The following is a 26,159-nucleotide window of genomic DNA, read 5'->3' as shown; positions in this document are numbered from 1 at the left end:
TCGGAGGAGCTATAATTCACTATTCGTCGAGGCATTAGCCAGGAAAGTAGTTGTTTCCTCCTTTGAAGAACGACGGAATACATTTTCGAAATTATTTCAACAAATTATTTTGATATGTGATAGTTTGGAGCTAAAGATCATTTTTATGAATTAGAGAGTAATAAAACGATGAAGAATTCGTTATCCTACCTAACCTAACCTAACCACTTCTTTTAGTAGACAGTTAAAAAGCTATATTTCGAATATTGTCGTATGAAATAAGTTGATTATTTCATCATTAATATTAACTTTTGCATTATCTCTTCTTCTATTTAATCGTATTGACTGTATTTTCCCAGTTTGTAAACTTACAGCCTTCAAAAAGAACTTTTAACATATCTCAATTTGAAGTAATAATTTTTTCATAAAACTTCTTTTTTTTTCTATCTGTGCCCATACAAGTTTAATCTGGTTTAGTTCGCAATGATCCGGCCGCCGTCATTCCACGATTTACTGTAGTTCCAACAATTTCAGTTCAATTTCGTCAAAATCAACATATTTTTAAAAAATTCTAATCAGTTTCGAATCCCATTTGGTATAATATGCTTTCTAGAACTTAAATATTTTGTAACCAGTTCGCGAAATGAGTTCCTAAACCCTGTCCGGATATTATGGAATTCTAAAATTCGGCGAATCCTTCGATGTTTGCTGTTTATATAACTTTTTATTATAGCAGACGGTTTATTTACATTCTTTTTATCAAATACTATTTTTTAGAATTCTTTTGAGATATATAAGGAGTTTGTGTAGTGATCGAGAAGTTTGAATGAATTATTTAATTAGTGAAGTGATAGCGATAAGTGAATTATATAATTTAGTTAAGTGTAGTGTATATTATTTAAAAAAATAAAGAAAACATGAAATTGGTCATCAAAATTTTCGGAATATTTTTGTTTCTATTTATCTATTTATCTATCTAAGTCACATTTATCAACATTCTGAACAATCGGAGGGATCTACACGTGTTCATAGTTACACAACAGTTCGAGTCTTACCAAAAGTCACCAAATACGCCAACACGTTGATGTACATGTGAATTTTCGTCTTATTTATTTTTTTTTACGCGAATCGATATCGCCTTAGCTACATTCTGTTTGTATTGCAACGAAAAACTAATCCAGTCGAATTGGGGATTGTTTATAGAATGGATAAAATCGTGAGACCAGTTTTCACTTTAGAATTAAATTGTAAAATTCTACCGGGTCTAGTCACTATTGGAAAATACGACGGAGCTCATCCTTGCATCACTGCTGCCACTACAACCGATAAGGTGACTATTGAATTGTTTATTCCGTTTTATTATTACAAAATTTTATCATCTTCGTTCGTATTATTACAATCTTCAGTTAGATACAAGCTTACATAGTACATTTATATATTTTTATCCATTTTACTGATAATTTATAATCATACTTCAGCTCTACAAACATATTTGGTCCTCGGTAATTTTCTCAACATTTTTTCTTCGGTTTACCCACACCATTATCGTATTTTTTTGTTTCCTCCTCGTTGAGCGTGAATTGTTTTAATATTTTCTTCGCTTTGGGTTAAATTATGATAAAAGTAGATTTTGTTTTAAGGTGTTGATTCATAGTCCGCATAGAAGAAATACCAATACAACTGGAAGGGTTTTATGGTCGGATTCGAACAAAGAAATTGCTTATTTGAATATTAATCAAACGATAACGTGTTTAACTGCAGGAACCATACTTCCAAATGAAGATAAAGACGTACTACTCATAGGTGATGTAAATTGTTAGAAATAATACTCAAACTCTAATTTTAATGGTCAAAAACCAATTTGGAGAAGGTGCCATTTGAAATTCGGGAGAATGAGAAGTTGTTGTGGTTAAATCCTTCAAAAATTATTGAAAACACCAAATTGCAAAGGCGAGATATCTAATACCCAATCAGAAAACATACCAAATACGGGATTCTAAATATATTGTTACGAAAAAGTCCATGACTTAGGTCGTAAAGCAGGTCCTGTCCGGTTATAATGAAACTCTAAAGTCTAGCGAAAACGACGATTCGTTTGATGTTTTTTAGTGCCTTTGATATTGATTTTGATGCTTTTTATACAAAGCGCCGAGATTTTTTTTACCAATTTCGTTATTAATTTGTTTTGATTGTTTATTTTCTAGAATTTTTGAGAAATTAGTTTTGGGTATATAAACGAGAGTGAATACGAGAAGGAAAACCCGTTTCCTTTCAAATGATAACTTGAGAGTGAATTATAATTCTCAATGATTAAGTGTAAAAGCAAACGGGATGAAAACACCAAACAAGAAATGACCAGAAATATCATCAAAAACAGCAGATGGAACTAGAGTGTACGGGCTTAGAACCAAACACTCTGAAAACCTGGGGAGCGCACCAAGCATTTTTCGAGTAGAAATCTATGTAATTGAGAAATGGATTCAGTTCAATCTAGACAGGAACGATCGCCAACAGGATATACTGGAGCAAAGGAAAATGAAATAGCTGATAAGCTCGCTATAGCGGGTCGGACGAGCTCTTGATAGAATTCGAACCCTTGGAGACTCCAAATCCATTTCCAAGATCAGGTTAAAATAAAAAGAAGAAGGAAAAATGACTTTAATTTGGTTCTGATCCTGATATACCAACCAAGCTACAGATTGACCCAAACAAAAAGGAGCACCTGTACTATAATTTTAATTCAAAATCCTCGCTCCATTTTACTCAATATTATTTTGTTTTTTTGATGTTGTTCCTTACAATAAACGAAGTTTTACTTGGGTTTAAACATAACTTTTGTTGACGAGTTTTAGTTTAAACATTTTTGGGTTTTATCTTTACCGTTTTATTCGCCCTAAGTCCTAATAGTCCAGTCAAAATAGACATTTGACTTAACCAAAACTCGTGTAGAGCTGAAAATTGGTAAAGACGTTGAATACATCATTATAAATGAAATGTCAAAAATCCCCTTCGATCGTACTTCTGCAAAAAATTTCATTCAAAGTTAAAAAGTACGAAATTAAGGTTTTTTCAATTTTTCTCGAAAACGGTAAGTATTACTCTGAAAATAGATTGAACAAAAGTTGTAGATCATACAATTCTCTACAAAAATGGTTCAGTTACATTTTGTCGTACGACTCACCATTCGTGAGATATAAGGGTTTTAATCATTAGAAAATTCATATTTCACATAATATGCACTAAAATGGATATACACGTCATCGGACGTTCAATATGATTGTTTCTTACAATAAACGAAGTTTTACTTGAGTTTGAACACAACTTTTGATGGCGAGTTTTAGTTTAAACATTTTTGGGTTTGATTTTGTCCGTTTTATTCGCCCTAAGTTCTAATAGTCCAGTCAAAATAGACATTTGACTTAACCAAAACTGGCATAGACTTAAAAATTGGTAGAAACGTTGAATACATCATTATAAATGAAATGTCAAAAATCCCCTTCGATCGTACTTATGCAAAAAATTTTATTCAAAGTTAAAAAGTACGAAATTAAGGTTTTTTCAATTTTTCTCGAAAACGGTGAGTATTACCCTGAAAATAGATTAGACAAAAGTTGTAGATCATACAATTCTCTACAAAAATGGTTCAGTTACTTTTTGTCGTACGACTCACCATTCGTGAGATATAACGGTTTTAATCATTAGAAAATTCATATTTCACATAATATGCACTAAAATGGATACACACGTCATCGGACGTTCAATATGATTGTTTCTTGCAGTAAACGAAGTTTTACTTGAGTTTGAACACAACTTTTGATGGCGAGTTTTAGTTTAAACATTTTTGGGTTTGATTTTGTCCGTTTTATTCGCACTAAGTTCTAATAGTCCAGTCAAAATAGACATTTGACTTAACCAAAACTGGCATAGACTTAAAAATTGGTAGAAACGTTGAATACATCATTATAAATGAAATGTCAAAAATCCCCTTCGATCGTACTTATGCAAAAAATTTTATTCAAAGTTAAAAAGTACGAAATTAAGGTTTTTTCAATTTTTCTCGAAAACGGTGAGTATTACCCTGAAAATAGATTAGACAAAAGTTGTAGATCATACAATTCTCTACAAAAATGGTCCAGTTACATTTTGTCGTACGACTCACCATTCGTGAGATATAAGGGTTTTAATCATTAGAAAATTCATATTTCACATAATATGCACTAAAATGGATACACACGTCATCGGACGTTCAATATGATTGTTTCTTACAATAAACGAAGTTTTACTTGAGTTTGAACACATTTTTTGTTGGCGAGTTTTAGTTTAAACATTTTTGGGTTTTATCTTTACCGTTTTATTCGCCCTAAGTCCTAATAGTCCAGTCAAAATAGACATTTGACTTAACCAAAACTCGTGTAGAGCTGAAAATTGGTAAAGACGTTGAATACATCATTATAAATGAAATGTCAAAAATCCCCTTCGATCGTACTTATGCAAAAAATTTTATTCAAAGTTAAAAAGTACGAAATTAAGGTTTTTTCAATTTTTCTCGAAAACGGTGAGTATTACCCTGAAAATAGATTAGACAAAAGTTGTAGATCATACAATTCTCTACAAAAATGGTCCAGTTACATTTTGTCGTACGACTCACCATTCGTGAGATATAAGGGTTTTAATCATTAGAAAATTCATATTTCACATAATATGCACTAAAATGCATATAGACGTCATCGGACGTTCAATATGAATGAAACTAAGAAACTATGGGTTTGTGTTTCACCACGATGGTATTTGATGGTTATACTGATCAACGAAAAATATGAAATCCGCAGAACAACGTTGTCGAACTACAAAAACATCTGTTGATATAGTTTTTGATCGATCTATGAAAGTTCTAGCGAACCGACAACAATTTCTTGCAAACGTTCATAGAATTTACAGCTACTAGTATTTCAATAAAACAATCTGATACCCTTATTGAATTGAAATAGCAATAGAACAATGGAAAAGTTAAAATACAACTGTCGTTGTTGAATAAGATGATAAAATTGACAAAGAAAATGATAAAATTATTTACTTTTTGAAACCCGGGAAAGCTCAAGTACAATCAACAATATATTCATCACAAAATCTGACTACAAAACGTAATGATTTAATTGATTGCACAGAAGTAATTACAAAGATTGACTCTTCTCCAGACGACATCGTTACAAATGGAATTCGTTTTCTTCTTGCAATATATGGTGCTTCCAAAAAACGTCATTCCATAGACAATTATAGGTATTTGAGATTTGTAAAACCTGTTTAGAACAATAAAAGTTGCCTTGTCTGCTTCTGCCCTTCAGCACTTGTGTATTATCAAGATCAAGTGTGCCTAGGCAATGACTTGGACCCAGAAGGATGGGGTTGGAAATTAACAGATAACTATTTGGAGCAAATTCAAACTTTTGTCCCACCCAGGGTCAGACTTGCTCCAATCTCGAAACAAATACAGCAGATGAAGAGATTGATGATATTAATGAAAAAATAATTGATGCATTCCTTTTCTTAGAACAGCGAACGGAAATTCTGAAAGAAGAAGAAAATGAAGGCGAAGAAATAATTGTCGAATTCGAATTAGACAATTTTTTAATATAATAACATAAAGGAGATCATTAGCAATATTACCATTGTTTCAATCAATAGGATACGATCTGATCAAATTTTTTTTATTACTATTGATCGTAGAGGGGAAACCACGTTTAAAAAAAAACAGGGGCTTATGAAATTTCATTTATAATGATATATTCAACGTCTCTACCAATTTTTAAGTCTATGCCAGTTTTGGTTAAGTCAAATGTCTATTTTGACTGGACTATTAGAACTTAGGGCGAATAAAACGGACAAAATCAAACCCAAAAATGTTTAAACTAAAACTCGCCAACAAAAAATGTGTTCAAACTCAAGTAAAACTTCGTTTATTGTAAGAAACAATCATATTGAACGTCCGATGACGTGTATATCCATTTTAGTGCATATTATGTGAAATATGAATTTTCTAATGATTAAAACCGTTATATCTCACGAATGGTGAGTCGTACGACAAAATGGAACTGAACCATTTTTGTAGAGAATTGTATGATCTACAACTTTTGTTCAATCTATTTTCAGAGTAATACTTACCGTTTTCGAGAAAAATTGAAAAAACCTTAATTTCGTACTTTTTAACTTTGAATGAAATTTTTTGCAGAAGTACGATCGAAGGGGATTTTTGACATTTCATTTATAATGACGTATTCAACGTCTTTACCAATTTTCAGCTCTATACGAGTTTTGGTTAAGTCAAATGTCTATTTTGACTGGACTATTAGAACTTAGGGCGAATAAAACGGACAAAATCAAACCCAAAAATGTTTAAACTAAAACTCGCCATCAAAAGTTGTGTTCAAACTCAAGTAAAACTTCGTTTATTGTAAGAAACAATCATATTGAACGTCCGATGACGTGTATATCCATTTTAGTGCATATTATGTGAAATATGAATTTTCTAATGATTAAAACCGTTATATCTCACGAATGGTGAGTCGTACGACAAAATGTAACTGAACCATTTTTGTAGAGAATTGTATGATCTACAACTTTTGTTCAATCTATTTTCAGAGTAATACTTACCGTTTTCGAGAAAAATTGAAAAAACCTTAATTTCGTACTTTTTAACTTTGAATGAAATTTTTTGCAGAAGTACGATCGAAGGGGATTTTTGACATTTTATTTATAATGACGTATTCAACGTCTTTACCAATTTTCAGCTCTATACGAGTTTTGGTTAAGTCAAATGTCTATTTTGACTGGACTATTAGAACTTAGGGCAAATAAAACGGTAAAGATAAAACTCAAAAATGTTTAAACTTAAACTCGCCAACAAAAGTTGTGTTCAAACTCAAGTAAAACTTCGTTTATTGTAAGAAATAACATCAAAAAAACAAAATAATATTGAGCAAAATGGAGCGAGGATTTTGAATTAAAATTATGATACTAGTGCTCCTTTTTGTTTGGGTCAATCTGTAGCTTGGTTGGTATACCAGGATCAGAACCAAATTAAAGTCATTTTTCCTTCTTATTTTTCCTTTTAACCAGATCTTGGAAATGGATTTGGGATCTCCAAGGGTTCGGATCCCATCAAGAGCTCGTCCGCCCCGCTTTAGCAAACTTATCAATTATTTCTTTTTCTTTTGCTCCGGTGTATCCTGTTGGCGATCGCTCCTGTCTGGATTGAACTGAATAGATTTCTCAATTACATAGATTTCTACTCGAAAAATGCTTGGTGCGCTGCCCAGGTTTCTAGAGTGTTTGGTTCAAAGCCCGTACACTCTAGTTCCACCTGCTGTTTTTGATCCATCAGAATACCATCTAATAATATTTCTGGTCATTTCTTGTTTGGTGTTTTCATCCCATTTGCTTTTACAGTTAATTATTGAGAATTCATGGGAAGTTATCACTTGAAAAAAAACGGGTTTTACCTGTCTAGGTCTAATTATTAAAACCGTGATATCTCACGAACGGTGAGTTGTAAGAGAAAAAGTGACTAGACTATTTTTGTAGAAAATTTTATGATCTACAACTTTTGTTAAGCTTATTTTCGAGAAAAATTAAAAAAAAAAACTTAATTTTGTACTTTTTAACATTGACTAAAATCTATGCGAATTTTGGTTAAGTCAAATGTCTATTTGGACTGGACTATTAGGACTTAGTGCAAATAAAACGGTAAAGATCAAATCCAAAAATGTTTAAACCAAAACTCGCCAACAAAAATTGCGTTTGAACTTGAGTAAAACTTCGTTTATTGTAAGTCGAATGTCTATTTTGACTGTACTATTAGAACTGAATATAAATAGTTACATTTTATGGAAAAATATTCCGTAGGAACCAGCACTCATTTACTAGTTTACCACGTTCATGACAATAAAGATATTTTATATAAAGAATGTCCAGATGGAGTACGTTCTATAGCTGTCGGGACATTCAAAGACGTGAAGAACATCATGATGGTGGGTGGAAATTCTTCCGTACACGCTTATGATAATCGAGGAAATGAAATATTTTGGACGGCCGTTGGAGATATAGTAACGTCACTAATTTTTATGGATTATAATCAAGACGGACAAAACGAAGTTAGTTTATTCACAAATTTAGTTTGACCACTTTGAAAAACATCATCATCCCTTTTGTCCCACTGTATTCAAAAAGAACTTTCAAGGCGTAGCTCCCTACTGACATTAATCCTTTCCAAATTGCACCAAATCATCTAAAGATCTTTTTGTATCAGTCCTGGTGTTGCAATGAAGCTTTCTGAAACTATGATCTAAGTCCTAGGTGCTAGATATTTTGGTTTGAATCTAATACAGATAACATGGAAGTGGATTCAGATATGCTGGATGTAAAACAAACATTTTTTCATTGATTATGGCTTTATTGTTTTCCAAAATGATCTCCATTAAGATCAACACACTTTTGCATGCATTTGAACCAAATATCGAAGCATTTTTTCCACTCCGATCAAGGTACTTCCAAAACATGCGATTTGAACGCACCAACCGCTTCTTCGGAATAAGAATAAATCCTTGGACGTTAAACAAGGACTGTACGGCGAAAGATCCGTCGAATTGATGTTTTGACTGTTCAAAAACGTTTCTGTTTGAAGTGATGTATGAGAGCTCGCATCGTCGTGGTGTTTACAGGTTTCTATGATTTGTTCAAACACCTCTGATAAACAAACGCTGGTAATCCGTTCAGAATTCACCGTTCTACGTTGTTCTAATGGAAAGGCGACATGTCCAATTAGTCCTAGAGAATAGGCAACCGTTTTTTTGGTTTTTGGTTGGCAACTTTTGTTCATCTTGAAAGACCCATACGACTCAATAGCATTCGTATGACCACCATAAAAAATATCGAACTTTATGGAGGTGATGTCAGTTTTGACATATCTATGCTAAATCTTAAGTAGCAATCTTCGTATGACAGGCGGAAGACAACTCAGGAAATCCAAACAGTCCAGAGATTTCAGTATTTCGCAGTGATTGGACTACCTTGTTGACCAACGTTTGGAAATTCTCTTCAGGATGTTGTCAACGTTATTAAAGGGTTTGGTGTAGGTGGATAACCTTCATAAAATTCACCTAAATGTACTAATAATATTAGTAAAAGTAAAAGACAATTCAAATCAACTTTAAGGATCAATTTAGTTGTGGTGGTTGTCCAAATCCTGTTCCTTAAGGCCGGAACACTCTTATCATGCAACCTTCCGATCCGACTACGATTATACAGTCGGATTAGTGTCTAAAAGGGGTTTTACACTGACACGTGTTCGATTCCATTCCTAAACGACTCCGATAGCTCAAACTATTCGTTCAAGGACACTTTTCCGTTGGAATTTTGGAACTTTGTAGTGGCAATAACGCAAAAAAACAAACAATTGAAAAGGAGGGGAATAATTTTATTGGACGATAATAAAACCCTTTCTCTAAAATCGTACTGTCAAGTAGTTCGCGGTTTTATCGAGGTGGAGCTGCAAATCGGGGAGTACCAGTGATGCCAACCGGTTAAAATTTCCCCCCCCAAGCATATTTTAAACTCCCCTGAATCACACTGAGATACCGTAAGTTTTGTTTATATTCTTTTGGTTAAAGTAATGAGTTTAATATTAAGCCCATCTTTTTCTTTCCAAGTTTTTTCAAAAAATCCGGCGGCGATCCGTTGTTTGGAGTAAAATCGAACCGGAGTCGGATCGGAACGGTGAACGACAAGTGTATTCAGGCCTTTAGCTACCCGAAACCTCCTTCGTTCGATCCAATTTCATCGGGTTTTATAAATATGTTATAGTTATGATATTTTTTTGAATTGAAATTTTTCAAGTTAGTTGTAAGTTCGGAAGATTACAATATTAGAATATTCGATAAAGACAAGATGCTAGCGGAACATTTAGAAACAGAAGTAGTGACAAATTTACTACCATTACATGAAAACTTATTCGCTTATTCCGTCTCTAACGGGACAATAGGTATATACGAACAAGACGTACGATTATGGAGGGTAAAGGTAAATATAAATCAAAAAACCAAAAACAAAATTATTGTTATAGTCGTTTTAGTCGAAACATTTCGCAATTTCACTACATTCTTACGACCTACTAGGTCAAGGTAGTCCCCAATTGGTCACAGGATGGTCCAACGGTAAAATAGATTTCAGATCTGTTAAAACCGGCGAAGTTCTTCATAAAGATTCGACGGGATCCGGCGTATCAGGTATTATCGAAGGTGATTATAGATCAATGGGGAAAACCGATTTAATATGCGTATCATCCGAAGGCGAAGGTAAAAAATAATTAGAATAAATTATTTATATTTATATGTCCGAAATGTTTATTTTGTAGTAAGAGGCTATACAACAACAAAAAATGTAACGACTAGCACCGATTCAGAAACAGATCAAAATATTATTCGGGAATTATTGGCAGAGAAACAATCTTTATTGATGGAATTGAAACAATACGATACCAATAATAAATATAACGAAAATATTTTCCACGAAACAGAGTCGTATGAAAATAGCGGTGTCATACCGGCTAGTACCAGATTAGAACTAGCGATTACTACCAACGACACGAATCATAATCAAAAAGTGAGTAAATTTTTCTTTTTTCTCCATTATTTCAACGTAGGTATCATCTAGAATATGGGATGGCTTTAATTCCCAGAGATCTTCGTTTTCTATTTCATACGCAACCAGGTGCGGTGCTCTGGAGTCCACACTTCGAGATAACGTGGATAGAGGTTTCGTCCTCTGTATTTAGCGTCAGGTTTAGCGTCTTCAGGTGTTTATTGAAGCGACACTGCCCTGATACAACTCCTGTTTGAGTTGGTACATTTTTCTCACTTAGGTTAACATCTTCAGCGGATCTACTCTGGTTGTAGTTTGCAAGAAACGTCTCTGCCTGTATCATCTCCTGTAGGTTGTCCCAATAATTGGATTTGTTCCTATCTTTCTTTTTCTATTGTTCTGTAGTCCATACTACAGACAAGTTTGGTAAATACCATTATTTCAACGTAGTTAAACGCCTGGGTATCATCTAGAATATGGGATGGCTTTAATTCCCAGAGATCTTCGTTTTCTATTTCATACGCAACCAGGTGCGGCGCTCTGGAGTCCACACTTCGAGATAACGTGGATAGAGGTTTCGACCTCTGTATTTAGCGTCAGGTTTAGCGTCTTCAGGTGTTTATTGAAGCGACACTGCCCTGATACAACTCCTGTTTGAGTTGGTACATTTTTCTCACTTAGGTTAACATCTTCAGCGGATCTACTCTGGTTGTAGTTTGCAAGAAACGTCTCTGCCTGTATCATCTCCTGTAGGTTGTCCCAATAATTGGATTTGTTCCTATCTTTCTTTTTCTATTGTTCTGTAGCCCATACTACAGACAAGTTTGGTAAATACCATTATTTCAACGTAGTTAAACGCCTGGGTATCATCTAGAATATGGGATGGCTTTAATTCCCAGAGATCTTCGTTTTCTATTTCATACGCAACCAGGTGCGGTGCTCTGGAGTCCACACTTCGAGATAACGTGGATAGAGGTTTCGTCCTCTGTATTTAGCGTCAGGTTTAGCGTCTTCAGGTGTTTATTGAAGCGACACTGCCCTGATACAACTCCTGTTTGAGTTGGTACATTTTTCTCACTTAGGTTAACATCTTCAGCGGATCTACTCTGGTTGTAGTTTGCAAGAAAAGTCTCTGCCTGTATCATCTCCTGTAGGTTGTCCCAATAATTGGATTTGTTCCTATCTTTCTTTTTCTATTGTTCTGTAGTCCATACTACAGACAAGTTTGGTAAATACCATTATTTCAACGTAGTTAAACGCCTGGGTATCATCTAGAATATGGGATGGCTTTAATTCCCAGAGATCTTCGTTTTCTATTTCATACGCAACCAGGTGCGGTGCTCTGGAGTCCACACTTCGAGATAACGTGGATAGAGGTTTCGTCCTCTGTATTTAGCGTCAGGTTTAGCGTCTTCAGGTGTTTATTGAAGCGACACTGCCCTGATACAACTCCTGTTTGAGTTGGTACATTTTTCTCACTTAGGTTAACATCTTCAGCGGATCTACTCTGGTTGTAGTTTGCAAGAAAAGTCTCTGCCTGTATCATCTCCTGTAGGTTGTCCCAATAATTGGATTTGTTCCTATCTTTCTTTTTCTATTGTTCTGTAGTCCATACTACAGACAAGTTTGGTAAATACCATTATTTCAACGTAGTTAAACGCCTGGGTATCATCTAGAATATGGGATGGCTTTAATTCCCAGAGATCTTCGTTTTCTATTTCATACGCAACCAGGTGCGGTGCTCTGGAGTCCACACTTCGAGATAACGTGGATAGAGGTTTCGTCCTCTGTATTTAGCGTCAGGTTTAGCGTCTTCAGGTGTTTATTGAAGCGACACTGCCCTGATACAACTCCTGTTTGAGTTGGTACATTTTTCTCACTTAGGTTAACATCTTCAGCGGATCTACTCTGGTTGTAGTTTGCAAGAAACGTCTCTGCCTGTATCATCTCCTGTAGGTTGTCCTAATAATTGGATTTGTTCCTATCTTTCTTTTTCTATTGTTCTGTAGTCCATACTACAGACAAGTTTGGTAAATACCATTATTTCAACGTAGTTAAACGCCTGGGTATCATCTAGAATATGGGATGGCTTTAATTCCCAGAGATCTTCGTTTTCTATTTCATACGCAACCAGGTGCGGTGCTCTGGAGTCCACACTTCGAGATAACGTGGATAGAGGTTTCGTCCTCTGTATTTAGCGTCAGGTTTAGCGTCTTCAGGTGTTTATTGAAGCGACACTGCCCTGATACAACTCCTGTTTGAGTTGGTACATTTTTCTCACTTAGGTTAACATCTTCAGCGGATCTACTCTGGTTGTAGTTTGCAAGAAACGTCTCTGCCTGTATCATCTCCTGTAGGTTGTCCCAATAATTGGATTTGTTCCTATCTTTCTTTTTCTATTGTTCTGTAGTCCATACTACAGACAAGTTTGGTAAATACCATTATTTCAACGTAGTTAAACGCCTGGGTATCATCTAGAATATGGGATGGCTTTAATTCCCAGAGATCTTCGTTTTCTATTTCATACGCAACCAGGTGCGGTGCTCTGGAGTCCACACTTCGAGATAACGTGGATAGAGGTTTCGTCCTCTGTATTTAGCGTCAGGTTTAGCGTCTTCAGGTGTTTATTGAAGCGACACTGCCCTGATACAACTCCTGTTTGAGTTGGTACATTTTTCTCACTTAGGTTAACATCTTCAGCGGATCTACTCTGGTTGTAGTTTGCAAGAAAAGTCTCTGCCTGTATCATCTCCTGTAGGTTGTCCCAATAATTGGATTTGTTCCTATCTTTCTTTTTCTATTGTTCTGTAGTCCATACTACAGACAAGTTTGGTAAATACCATTATTTCAACGTAGTTAAACGCCTGGGTATCATCTAGAATATGGGATGGCTTTAATTCCCAGAGATCTTCGTTTTCTATTTCATACGCAACCAGGTGCGGTGCTCTGGAGTCCACACTTCGAGATAACGTGGATAGAGGTTTCGTCCTCTGTATTTAGCGTCAGGTTTAGCGTCTTCAGGTGTTTATTGAAGCGACACTGCCCTGATACAACTCCTGTTTGAGTTGGTACATTTTTCTCACTTAGGTTAACATCTTCAGCGGATCTACTCTGGTTGTAGTTTGCAAGAAACGTCTCTGCCTGTATCATCTCCTGTAGGTTGTCCCAATAATTGGATTTGTTCCTATCTTTCTTTTTCTATTGTTCTGTAGTCCATACTACAGACAAGTTTGGTAAATACCATTATTTCAACGTAGTTAAACGCCTGGGTATCATCTAGAATATGGGATGGCTTTAATTCCCAGAGATCTTCGTTTTCTATTTCATACGCAACCAGGTGCGGTGCTCTGGAGTCCACACTTCGAGATAACGTGGATAGAGGTTTCGTCCTCTGTATTTAGCGTCAGGTTTAGCGTCTTCAGGTGTTTATTGAAGCGACACTGCCCTGATACAACTCCTGTTTGAGTTGGTACATTTTTCTCACTTAGGTTAACATCTTCAGCGGATCTACTCTGGTTGTAGTTTGCAAGAAACGTCTCTGCCTGTATCATCTCATCTCCTGTAGGTTGTCCCAATAATTGGATTTGTTCCTATCTCGTTCAATTTTTGTAGAAAATTCCAGACGAGTTTGAATTTTATGATATCGGAGCTTAGATTGAACTGAACACATTTTTCCATTGCATAAATTTTTGCTTGAGAAAGTTTCCCCAAGTATTAAAGCAGAATATAGTGTTTAGTGTAAGTGTTAACTATATTAGAGTCGAAGAAACTACTGAGTAACATCGTTTTAAGAGTAAAATAAGCAGATGAATCGCTTATTGATTGTTTTAAGATCGTAATGTCCAGGAAAACCTATTAGGTTTCGATAATAGCAGTCGTAGAAATTTTTTGATATGATATGTTTCAGCCACACGTAGAACTCTATCTCTGTACCAACAATTCAACTATAATAAAGGCAGCCATCATTTTTGCTGAAGGAATATTTAATGGAGAAACACATGTAGTTCATCCCCCTATGACAAAATTAAAATCGCAATTACTGATTCCTCTATATTTACCAAAAGATTGTCCTGTAGATATTCACGTCAAGGTAAGTAATCACTCTTGTAGTTTAGTATAAGTAAAACTGATTATTTCATACCGTCTTTGGTGGTATTGCAAGGCCACGCTGCTTTTCTACGTTTTATCGTGCCCACCAATTCACATTCTCTTCCTATTTTCCCCAAACTTCCTTCGTTGGTTTTTCTTTCCATGCAGCTCTCAAAATTCTTCGGTAGATCGACGTATCAAATGTTCATGGGGTTAATTCTCAGTGTCCAGCCATAGCACTGACCATACGTGGCATTTTGTGAATCTCATTATGAGGTTGAGATCAGTGAACACGTTTGATGACCAGACTTCACATAACCTCAAATTATAGAGCACCATCGCCGTAAATTCGCTTGGTGGATGTATCTAAGATAGCTTCACAACACTTGGTGCTCTCTGTAAGGCTTCGCAGCCTCTTCGATACTCGACAAGGCTCAAACTCGTCCATCTTTGGAGTATTGTTGGACAGTTTGGAGCATGAATGACGGATGCTAGTCCGAGCAGGACTTACTCGATGGTCAGACGCGGCTTATAAACACCAAGCTAGCCTGCAGATACCCAGAACTTCAATTTGTCGAGACTCATTTCTTTGGAGGAGTGCAGGCCTGTGGAGTCAGCCAGTAAGGCAACCACAGAAGTTCAAGATCAAACATAAAAGAAATTCGAGTTTATTTTAGTTGTTGACCATATTTTTTGTCGTTCTTAGGTACTGGTTGGTTTTCCAAACAGCTGCCAGTTTCACGTGTTTGAGGTAACAAGACAATTACCGAAATTTTCAATGTATTCTTTAAAAGATGTAGACAGAAAAATAAGAAGCGACAGTTTCGTCATAATCAAATTAAACGAAAGGTTACAGAGAATTTGCATGTGGGCGAATCAAAATTTTTTACTTAGCGAAGAGGTCAAATTCGAATCTGGTACTACGTTGAAGTTTTCTTTTAAATGTTTGCGAGACGGTTCTAATTTGGATATGGTGTTCGAAAATAGTGGAAAAGTTACAGTTTTTACTAAGGATATAGCTTTAGCTGCGGATTTAGTACAGTCTTTAGCTGCTCATTTGAATATAAACAGTTTAGAGGTTGGTATAAGGTCTATTTGATTATTTTTTGAACCCAGCTCAACTTATATACCATTAGTAGCACCAAACGGGTATTTCGTTTGGTACTACATTAAATAAATGATGAGAGAAGTTTGAAAAAAGTGACACAGATTTGTAATATCATTCCGAAATTTTGTATTTAAAGGCAACTGCTTCCTTTCCACTGGAAGAAGACAAAATTACAACTTTAATGGGGAGATTACAAGAAATCCAAAATGCTCGGTTGCATTTAGAAACGGACGTAGCAGATAGAATGTCCCAAATAAGAGGGTTGATTGTCCAAGCAGAAGATTGTAGAATTAACGATTTGTAAGTGTTTTGGACTACTGTATATACATTATTTTAAAATTTCCTTATTCGAGTGTAAATCTGTAAATATTTTCTTAACTACTCGATTTGGGCAATTTATCGAAATGTATCGAGTGATAATTTGCATTATCCGAAACTATTATACAGTTCTTCTGAAGCAGGAGATTTTTCATTTGTTTGAACAGTTCTTCAAAAACATCAGCATTCATGTTTTCTAGTACAGTCAAGCTTAAAATCGACCGAAACCTCGTAATTTTAAACACTTTCATCGATCTTCTTGAGCAATTAAGTTCATCTTACCCTAATCTTCAAACTTGACTTGGTCGCAAAGTATGTTTTTTATTTTTAGAGGGTGAAAATCACCCCTTACTCCAATAAATTGAAAACTAATGAATTAAAGCACTAATGGGCTGTAGTTATGTTCAAATATAATAAATGTTGATTTTTTTGTACCGTGACTTTAATATTTTGATATTTTACAGCTCACCTACCCTTGAAAACAACCCCTATAACAAAGATTATTTGAAAAATGTGGAAAAAAGCATGAAATTTTTTCTATTTCGGATCGTAATAGGAGAATTTTGTTTCTTCAAGTATAAAAAATATGACCCTCAATATTTTTAACAATGCAACTAACCAAAAACCACCCCTCAGAATGTAAAAAATTGCAAATTACTTAATGGAATCAGTTATAGGGCTCATCATTTCCAAATATGTGAAATAATTGTTGTTTTTTCACAATTTAAGTAATATTTCTATTTTTTACCCGTAACTACCCTCTAAAACTACCCTTATAGAGTTATTTAAAAAACGGCTGAAAGTATGAAATCATTTTATTTTCGATTTTGAGTAGAAAAAATATATATAATTTAAATATAACAAACATGATACATAAGTTTTTAATTTAATTCAACCCCTTCCCTTTAAGCTTTTTGTATTCATCCATACATCATTTTGTAAGGAATTTAATGAGCTACAAAACCATGGGAGTTTCAGCCCTTCTAGGCCCTTTTCTTCAGACAATTTTGATGCTAAAGGTAGCATTGAAATCAATACTTTCAACGCTTATATCTCGATTAATTTTCAAGATACGTAAGTTTAAAAAAAAAGCAAAATGTTCAGTAAAATGAAAGCTAAATTTTAATTATAAAATAATTATTACGTTTATCCAATAGCTTTTGAGATATTTTGAAAAAATAACTTTTTTTTTTAAATTTCACAACCATTCAAACTTTTCGAAAGTATTTTCGTCATAACTCGCTTAATTTTCATGCTAGACGGTTTTATAAAAGCTCATTTTAAAGGTTTGAAAAAGTACTTTAAAAATGTTTAACATAATTTTTTATGAAAAATTGATCGTTTTTGCGTTATTTGAGCTCAAACCTCTATATAAACGTTTTTTTTTTAAATCGAAAAAAAACTTTCACATAAAACAACTTTTTTCAAAATATACGTGTTCCAAACCATTCAAACTTTTGGAACGTGTTGGTAGGGATTAAATAAAGATAATTTTACATGGGCTACGATTAATTTTAATTTTGTCCCACATGGTGTCGTTTTTGCGTCATTTGAACTCAAACCCCTGCACATTTTTTTTTCAAATTCGAGTTACTTAACTTATTTTCGTCATAACTCGCTTAATTTTCATGCTGGACGATTTTATGAAAGCCCATTTTAAGGGTCTGAAAAAGTACTTTAAAAATGTTTATCACAACTTTTTATGACAAATTGATCGTTTTTGCGTTATTTGAGCTCAAACCTCTACATAAACGTTTTTTTTTAAATCGAAAAAAAAACTTTCACATAAAACAACTTTTTTCAAAATATACGTGTTCCAAACCATTAAAACTTTTGAAACGTGTTGGTGGGGCTTAAATAAAGATAATCTTACATGGGCTACCATTAATTTTAATTTTGTCGCACATGGTATCAAATTTACCGACATTTTTTTTTTCAAATTCGAGTTACTTAACTTATTTTCGTCATAACTCGTTTAATTTTCATGCTAGGAGGTTTTATAAAAGCTTATTTTAAAGGTCTAAAACAGTACTTTAAAAATGTTTATTACAATTTTTTATGACAAATTGATCGTTTTTGCGTTATTTGAACTCAAACCTCTACATAAACGTTTTTTTTTAAATCGAAAAAAAAACTTTCACATAAAACAACTTTTTTCAAAATATACGTGTTCCAAACCATTCAAACTTTTGGAACGTGTTGGTAGGGATTAAATAAAGATAATTTTACATGGGCTACGATTAATTTTAATTTTGTTGCACATGGTATCAAATTTACCGACTTTTTTTTTCAAATTCGAGTTACTTAACTTATTTTCGTCATAACTCGTTTAATTTTCATGCTAGACGGTTTTATAAAAACTCATTTTAAAGGTCTAAAACTGTACTTTAAAAATGCTTATTACAATTTTTTATGACAAATTGATCGTTTTTGCGTTATTTGAACTCAAACCTCTACATAAACGTTTTTTTTTAAATCGAAAAAAAAACTTTCACATAAAACAACTTTTTTCAAAATATACGTGTTCCAAACCATTAAAACTTTTGAAACGTGTTGGTGGGGCTTAAATAAAGATAATCTTACATGGGCTACCATTAATTTTAATTTTGTCGCACATGGTATCAAATTTACCGACATTTTTTTTTTCAAATTCGAGTTACTTAACTTATTTTCGTCATAATTCGTTTAATTTTCATGCTAGGAGGTTTTATAAAAACTCATTTTAAAGGTCTAAAACAGTACTTTAAAAATGTTTATCACAACTTTTTATGACAAATTGATCGTTTTTGCGTTATTTGAGCTCAAACCTCTACATAAACGTTTTTTTTTAAATCGAAAAAAAAACTTTCACATAAAACAACTTTTTTCAAAATATACGTGTTCCAAACCATTAAAACTTTTGAAACGTGTTGGTGGGGCTTAAATAAAGATAATCTTACATGGGCTACCATTAATTTTAATTTTGTCGCACATGGTATCAAATTTACCGACATTTTTTTTTCAAATTCGAGTTACTTAACTTATTTTCGTCATAATTCGTTTAATTTTCATGCTAGGAGGTTTTATAAAAACTCATTTTAAAGGTCTAAAACAGTACTTTAAAAATGTTTATTACAATTTTTTATGAAAAATTGATCGTTTTTGCGTTATTTGAACTCAAACCTCTACATAAACGTTTTTTTTTAAATCGAAAAAAAAACTTTCACATAAAACAACTTTTTTCAAAATATACGTGTTCCAAACCATTCAAACTTTTGGAACGTGTTGGTAGGGATTAAATAAAGATAATTTTACATGGGCTACGATTAATTTTAATTTTGTTGCACATGGTATCAAATTTACCGACTTTTTTTTTCAAATTCGAGTTACTTAACTTATTTTCGTCATAACTCGTTTAATTTTCATGCTAGGAGGTTTTATAAAAGCTTATTTTAAAGGTCTAAAACAGTACTTTAAAAATGTTTATTACAATTTTTTATAAAAAATTGATCGTTTTTGCGTTATTTGAGCTCAAACATCTAAATAAACGTTTTTTTAAAAAAATCGAAAAAAAAATTTACATTAAGCAACTTTTTTCAAAATATACGTGTTCCAAACCATTCAAACTTTTGGAACGTGTTGGTAGGGATTAAATAAAGATAATTTTACATGGGCTACGATTAATTTTAATTTTGTCGCACATGGTGTCAAATTTACCGACATTTTTTTTTCAAATTCGAGTTACTTAACTTATTTTCGTCATAACTCACTTAATTTTTATGCTAGACGGTTTTGTAGAAACTCATTTTAAAGGTCTGAAAAAGTACTTTAAAAATGTTTATCACAATTTTTTATGAAAAATTGATCGTTTTTGCGTTATTTGAGCTCAAACATCTGCATAAATTTACGAAAAAGAAAAAATTAACTTTCAATGACTCATAAATTGCTGAATATTATTTAAAAAATTCAATTTAAACCGACCAATTTCTTTATTTTTTTATAAGCTTATAATGCGTGATTTTCGAGTTTTTCGCGAAAATATTTTGAAAAACGTGGTTTTTTTCTATAATTTTCAATCGCGAATACCTCAGAAACTATAGAGTTAAATAAAAAACTTCATTCAACATTTTCTTCATAAAATTCAATTCTCTACCGATTCCCGCGGTATTATTTTGAAATTTTGAGTTTCTATCCCCGATTGGCACCAAATCGGGTTTGTTATTTGCATCATTTTTGAGCTTCTCTCAAAATTTCAAACTAATCCATGAATGTCTTTAAAATTACGAGGTGATTTGCTTTGGTTCACTGTACTATTCATGGTAGAGTAGATTCCAAATTCAATAAAACGCCTTTAACAAAACCGTTTGAACTGTCGATGTCTACTATTAGTGATTTCGTTAGGTTTTGTTCCAATTTTCATAACATTTCACAAATTATTTGTTTATTTGTTGCCGTGTCTGTGATACCAGACACTTGATTAACTGAATATCAAATACAAATACTATGGAAGCACTTCTTGGAGACTGTTTACTATAAGGTGGTCTCAGAAGTACCTGGCTTGACCTACAGATGACAGTAGTTCCTTAAAAAATCCCACTGCATTAGTAAGTACACAAACCAGTCAACATATTATGTTTTGAGTTTGAAGACAGCAAAGTTCAAACTTGGACGCAGGACCTTCGAAGACCAGCATCTTAGTGGTCGACCAAATGGAGTGATGAATCCTGAAGAAAATCCACAAAGCGGGTATTGGAAAAAGTGCGTTCATTAACTGAAAACTTGGTTAGTTTGTTCATAATGGAACAAAGTCAAATTTCTGGGCAGTTTCATAACCATGGAGAAAACTTCACACCCAAAATAAAAGAATAATCAAAACAACGGACCGAAAAGGGGAGGAACCGGTTCCAAACAAGGCAATGACCGTTCCATCTGCAGGTAAGGTCATGGCGTCGGTTTTTCGGCTCAATTTCCTTATTACAAAGTTTGAGCCAATAAACCAAGCAATAACGGCCGTTTTTGGCTAAAAGGAAAGTGTTGCTTCATCAATACAAAGCACCAGATCAGATATCTGTTATTGCAATGGTTAAAATGAATGAATTAAAGTTCGAACTGGTACCTAATGCACCCTATTCACCAGATTTAGCCTCCTAGGTTTATTTTTTGTTTCTAGACTCGAAAAATTACCTCAGGGGTCAAAGATTTTCCAAAAACGAAGAGGTGATATAGACAGTTAATCGATATTTTGGGAATCTTGACGATTCTTATTATTTCGTTGGAAAATAGATAGATTTGTTTTTCAAAATTTCTGTGTTTTCTTTGTCGGACCAAGTACCATCTCCCTGTACCTTCTTAACCCTTCAACAGTCTTCTCCATTTAGTATTAACGCATATTCTCAAAATAATAGAGGAAAATTCTATTTCAATTATTCAATCAAATAAATCGAAATCAATTTGGAATAAACGCCCACAAAACACCTTCAATTTCACCGTTTGAGTTCAAAAGCACAAGTTTGAAGCTCATGGAACCCAAATATGCGTCTGGTACTTGAGGTGCAAGAGGAAAACGCAGCGAACAAGTTTGAACATGCATTGTCCACCAATGTGCCCGATTGAGTAAATTATTTGCGGGTTTTTGACTGGTAACAGCTTCGTCTTGTCAAAATTCACTTGGTGTATGTACCTCATTGATCTATTTTATATCTAAATAAAATAATTTCATGTTTGGTGTCTCATTAGACCTTCTGGTAAATCAGATTATTCCATAATAATATTAAAAATGATTGTACCAAGTTTTTGATGTTTTATTACTCTCTCACAATTGAAAACAGACTTTAATTATGCTTCGAACGATATTTTTTGTTTGTTTAAACATGATACAAATTTGTAGAGAGAATTTGTCTGCTCAATATAACGAATTAATGATCGTCAACAAAGAATTGATTAACGGATATAATATTAAAGTTCAAAATTACAATGAGGGTGTTGAAACGATGAAAACCATCAATTCCATTATCCAAAAAGCGTCTAGGTTACGAGGTATGTCAATTATATGTCAAAATATATAAGTTTATATATTTAATTTTCAAATTTCAGTTGGACAAAAGTCGTCGAATATGATTAACTTTTGTAAAACCTGCTTGAACAATAACAGCCCAGAAGGTTTGATCAAAGTGATAAGAACGGGAGAAATTTGAAGGAAACACACACAATATCATTAAGAATCAACCAAATCGTTTAAAAACGATTATTTTATATAAAATTTTGGTTATGTTGACCTTGTACAAACGGAAAATAAATGAAACAGTGAAACGAAACACTCTATTTCCATTTCCACACTCTAATTAATTCTTTAAATATATACCAATACTACCTCAATGATTTTCATCAAGGTACAAGTTTATAACCAATAGAATTCATCCCATTCAGCAGAAATTTCCTACAGTTTTTCCATCAAACTCCTTCCACAAGTTTTAAAAAGCCTTGTTCCTAAAAATCTCTCGACTTGCCACGTAACCATTCGCTTTGTATTCGGATCGCAATCGACCTAATAAATAATAGTCACGTAGCGACAAATCGGGACTATAGGGAGGGTGTTCCACTGTTTTCTAAACCCAGCTGTATGTGGTTTGGCGTTGTCTTGCAGCAACATTGCACTACGAAGTGGAATATCCCGTAGTTTTGATCTGAAGATAGGTTTCACTATTTTCTTAGGAGGCTACTATATACTACGCCTTCGTTTTCCTTCCTCCACTCCATAGATGTTCGTTTACTATCCGGAATACAATGATGGTCTTTGGTGAATATTAGGTACACTAAATTTTCACCAATTCCTTAGCTAAATCGCGTCGTTTTCCCAAAGTGAGTTTTTCTTCAGTGTTGACGTTCTCGTCGTTGTTTTGGGGCGCCGTTTCTCACCATTTCTTCGTCTTTCAGCAAAAGCGGAGTCACTGATAGACAGTTACTGGTTGTTAGGTTAGGTTAGGTTTGGCATAACCTTCTAAAAAACGAGGGTACGCGGTCCCCGATTCGAAACAGACAAGTCTAAAGCCGGTATCACACTAGGAGTCCAATGTTTCCAACATTGGACGCCGGTATGATTGGAAACATCGTGTGCCCATGTCAATCAACATTGGCATTGAAACGTTGGTCTTAGAAGTCGATTTTTTTTAGAGACAAGTCAAACAAGTGCCCAGCATTCTAAGCAAGGTTGGACGTGGACGTTTCTTGTCCTCTTGAGCACGAATGTGTTCCTCCCATGGCCACGTTTAGACAAAGTTGGAAGAATATAAGTTTTGGTACTTTTTCCTGAGGAGAATAGGAGAAGTTGTGCTAAAGAAATTAAATAAAATATTTATCTATGAAATCTATATTCATAATAGTTCATATGGAAAAACGAAACCGTCGTAATCGTATCGATAGGTATCCACTAACGGTGGAAAAACACTATGAGGATTCGGTTCTGGTTTTGGTGCTGCTATAGCAAAGGCCAGTAATGCTATCAAGACTACCTGCAACAATTATGAATAATTAGAAGTATAAATGAAAGTATTATAAAAAAAACCTTGTTTTTCACACTCCCTATGAATCCCAATTAATGGATGTCAAAACAAACAATCTTAAACTCTGAAAATATTTCCATAATAATCAAAATATTCCTATCCAATATTCTACACGAAAAATGACCCGACTACCAAAAGATATATACAGGTGGATCTAGAAATGAAGAGAATTGAACTGGGTTTGGTCTGTACATGAGAAAACAAAGACAAAGCATCAGTTAGAGTATCGAACTATGCCAGTATATGCACGGCTGGAATCCTAGCAATTGCTGTAGCAAATGGGAATAGAAATTGAATTGGTTTGGACACCAAGTCCCACGGGGATGCACGGGAATGAAGAGGCAGATAAAATTGCGAAGCAAAACCTCAACGAAGATAATATCAATCACCATGGTGTGCATCTTTGTAGAATTGGAGTGGACGACTTCGCCTCGGTGCATGTGTGAGTTTGAAAGCTCTGTTTTAAGCTTGGAATGCTTACTTATTAATCCAACCGCTAAAAGTGCTAAAAGTAATCGCAACTTTGGACAGTTAAATCAAATTGCAGGAACCCTAACTTAGCCTGGATGGATAATCTAAGGATTGAGCCCATCACCACAAAAAAAAGAAGAAGTATAAATGCAGAATTTAATTCAAAATAGTGATTGTTGAAATTTAAAACTTAAAGCTGAGTATCTATGTTAAATAAAAAAGTAAATCTTTATTCAAACATTCGTGATTTTATACAGAGTGATTTTTATGTATGGAACGTCTCAATTATCCCGCAAACGTACGATTATTATAAATTTTTGTGTGCGCAAAGGTCTTGGAATACGACCGGTATTATGATAGTATCTACATTGTTGTCAAATCTTTCATTTTTTCGGAAATATAACGAACTTTGTTATTTCAAATGGATCATGAAACAAATCTCGTAACGAAGTCTGGTGTCAGTGAGAGATCCCCCAAGGAGGGAACGTAGGGAACTCTAAGGGACATGTAATGATGAATAGAGAGTTGAAAATAGGGAAAAAGTAATAGCAAAAGCTTCGTTAGTTAGATCCAAGCGTCAAAAAAAAGTCTTTTGGTAAATAACTTGAAGCGGGCATCATCCACTGATGGGTCTTAGTAAATCTATGAGATCCTCTGGCTAGCGTCTTTTAAATATTCTCTGTTCCATTGGATCAGTGGATATTATCTCATTTTCTATTATTAACTGCCGATTTGCCAAGTTTTAGCTTTAGTTGCGTTTTTTGAGCTTCGAACTTTTCTGTTTTCACTGGAATCGCGATTTGTGTGGATTTGTCAGTGTTGCCTTTCATTCTCCACTGATGTAGCCATTCTTGTAGAACATTTAGGTGATATTGTAGCTTTTCTGGTGCTCTTGGAGGGTCTATATCTGAAGACATTATTGCGGTATCATCTGCGAAGGTAGCGATTAGAGTAGCGTCGGTAGTTGGAGTATCAGCAGTATACATAAGGTACAGATAAGGGCCGAGGACGCTTCCTTGTGGAACGCCGCATTTAGCACAAAATCGTATCATTTATTTAACACTCAGGCATGAATTAAGTTTCGAATCTTCAATTTTTATGTACTCAAACCTCAAGAGGAAGCTCGTTGAAGAGATTATCGCCTATTTTGAGACTAAAGACAAATCGTATTATAAAATGGTTTCGAAAAACTTTGCAGCCTACCTGTCATTTAACTTTCACTATAATTGGAGAATAAAATATGAATAGACTTACCGTTAGGAATAGTTTCATGTTTTCGGAGCTCCTGGTAGGAGCCTCCAGACTTGAATGAGGGGGCTTAGCTTGGACCATCGAACCCCGGCCATCCAATAGTCACCCAAATTGGGCTGAAGTCTGGATAATCCGACCTCGGCCATCCTATAGTCAGCCAATTTTGGCAGAAGTCTCAATAACTGCATAAAGTTTTGTTCTAATCTAATTTTATCCATAATATCTCAACATAACATGAGTAATAATTTTTTATGTATAAAATTCTTTTATGAATAAAAGACAATAAAAAATATAAGTGTAATTATTCAACTAATATTTTTATGTACAATAATTAGTACAGTGTATTAATAAAAAAATTTGTCATGTATCATTTTATTAACGATACGAGGTTTGGCTATTAAATATCGAGACTGGTTATGGTTTCCATACGTTTTTTACATTGATCTAAGCAGTGCTGGAAGTCTTTTTTGCTTTACCGCTTCCATCAACTCAAATCAGGTCCTTTTCGAAGCATTAACCTTTCAAGGAAATCTCAGCAGATCCGTTGACCAAGAGCTTTTGGTCAGAAAACAAATTTTTTGGCACCAACTTTGCATAGACTTTTGTCATGTGTAATTCCACGTGCAAAATTTACACAGCCACTTGGACCGTTTTCCTGATGATTTAGGTGACATTAGTGAGGAGCAAGGTGAAATATTCCACCAAGGACCGCTATCAAGGAAGATAGGATACTAGACACGATGGCAGATTACTGTTGGTCTTTAAAACAAAAC

At 34.2% G+C, this 26,159-nt stretch overlaps 1 protein-coding gene across 1 annotated transcript; it reads left to right on the top strand.

The window, feature by feature from the left end:
• The first annotated feature begins 1,183 nt into the window (after positions 1-1,183).
• On the top strand, positions 1,184-22,299 carry LOC130448742 (Bardet-Biedl syndrome 2 protein homolog). Its single transcript, XM_056786238.1, has 11 exons — positions 1,184-1,309; positions 1,620-1,782; positions 7,879-8,126; positions 9,868-10,050; positions 10,103-10,325; positions 10,385-10,632; positions 14,519-14,701; positions 15,407-15,778; positions 15,945-16,108; positions 21,993-22,141; positions 22,199-22,299. The coding sequence occupies exons 1-11, from the start codon at positions 1,184-1,186 to the stop codon at positions 22,297-22,299; spliced, it is 2,160 nt and encodes a 719-aa protein (XP_056642216.1).
• Positions 22,300-26,159: the final 3,860 nt, after the last annotated feature.

The sequence above is a fragment of the Diorhabda sublineata genome, chromosome 9 (genome assembly GCF_026230105.1).
Source record: "Diorhabda sublineata isolate icDioSubl1.1 chromosome 9, icDioSubl1.1, whole genome shotgun sequence".
NCBI classification, from domain to species: Eukaryota; Metazoa; Arthropoda; class Insecta; order Coleoptera; family Chrysomelidae; genus Diorhabda; species Diorhabda sublineata.
The sequence above is the reverse complement of the archived record's forward strand: the minus strand, read 5'-3'. Positions and strand labels throughout refer to the sequence as shown.

Bases quoted from the DNA above. Each gene is read 5' to 3' on its own strand.
- LOC130448742 (XM_056786238.1), top strand. From the start codon at position 1,184: ATGGATAAAATCGTGAGACCAGTTTTCACTTTAGAATTAAATTGTAAA. The intron at 1,310-1,619 runs GTGACTATTGAA...TTTTGTTTTAAG, and splicing joins CTGCCACTACAACCGATAAG to GTGTTGATTCATAGTCCGCA. The intron at 10,051-10,102 runs GTAAATATAAAT...TAGTCGTTTTAG, and splicing joins TACGATTATGGAGGGTAAAG to TCGAAACATTTCGCAATTTC.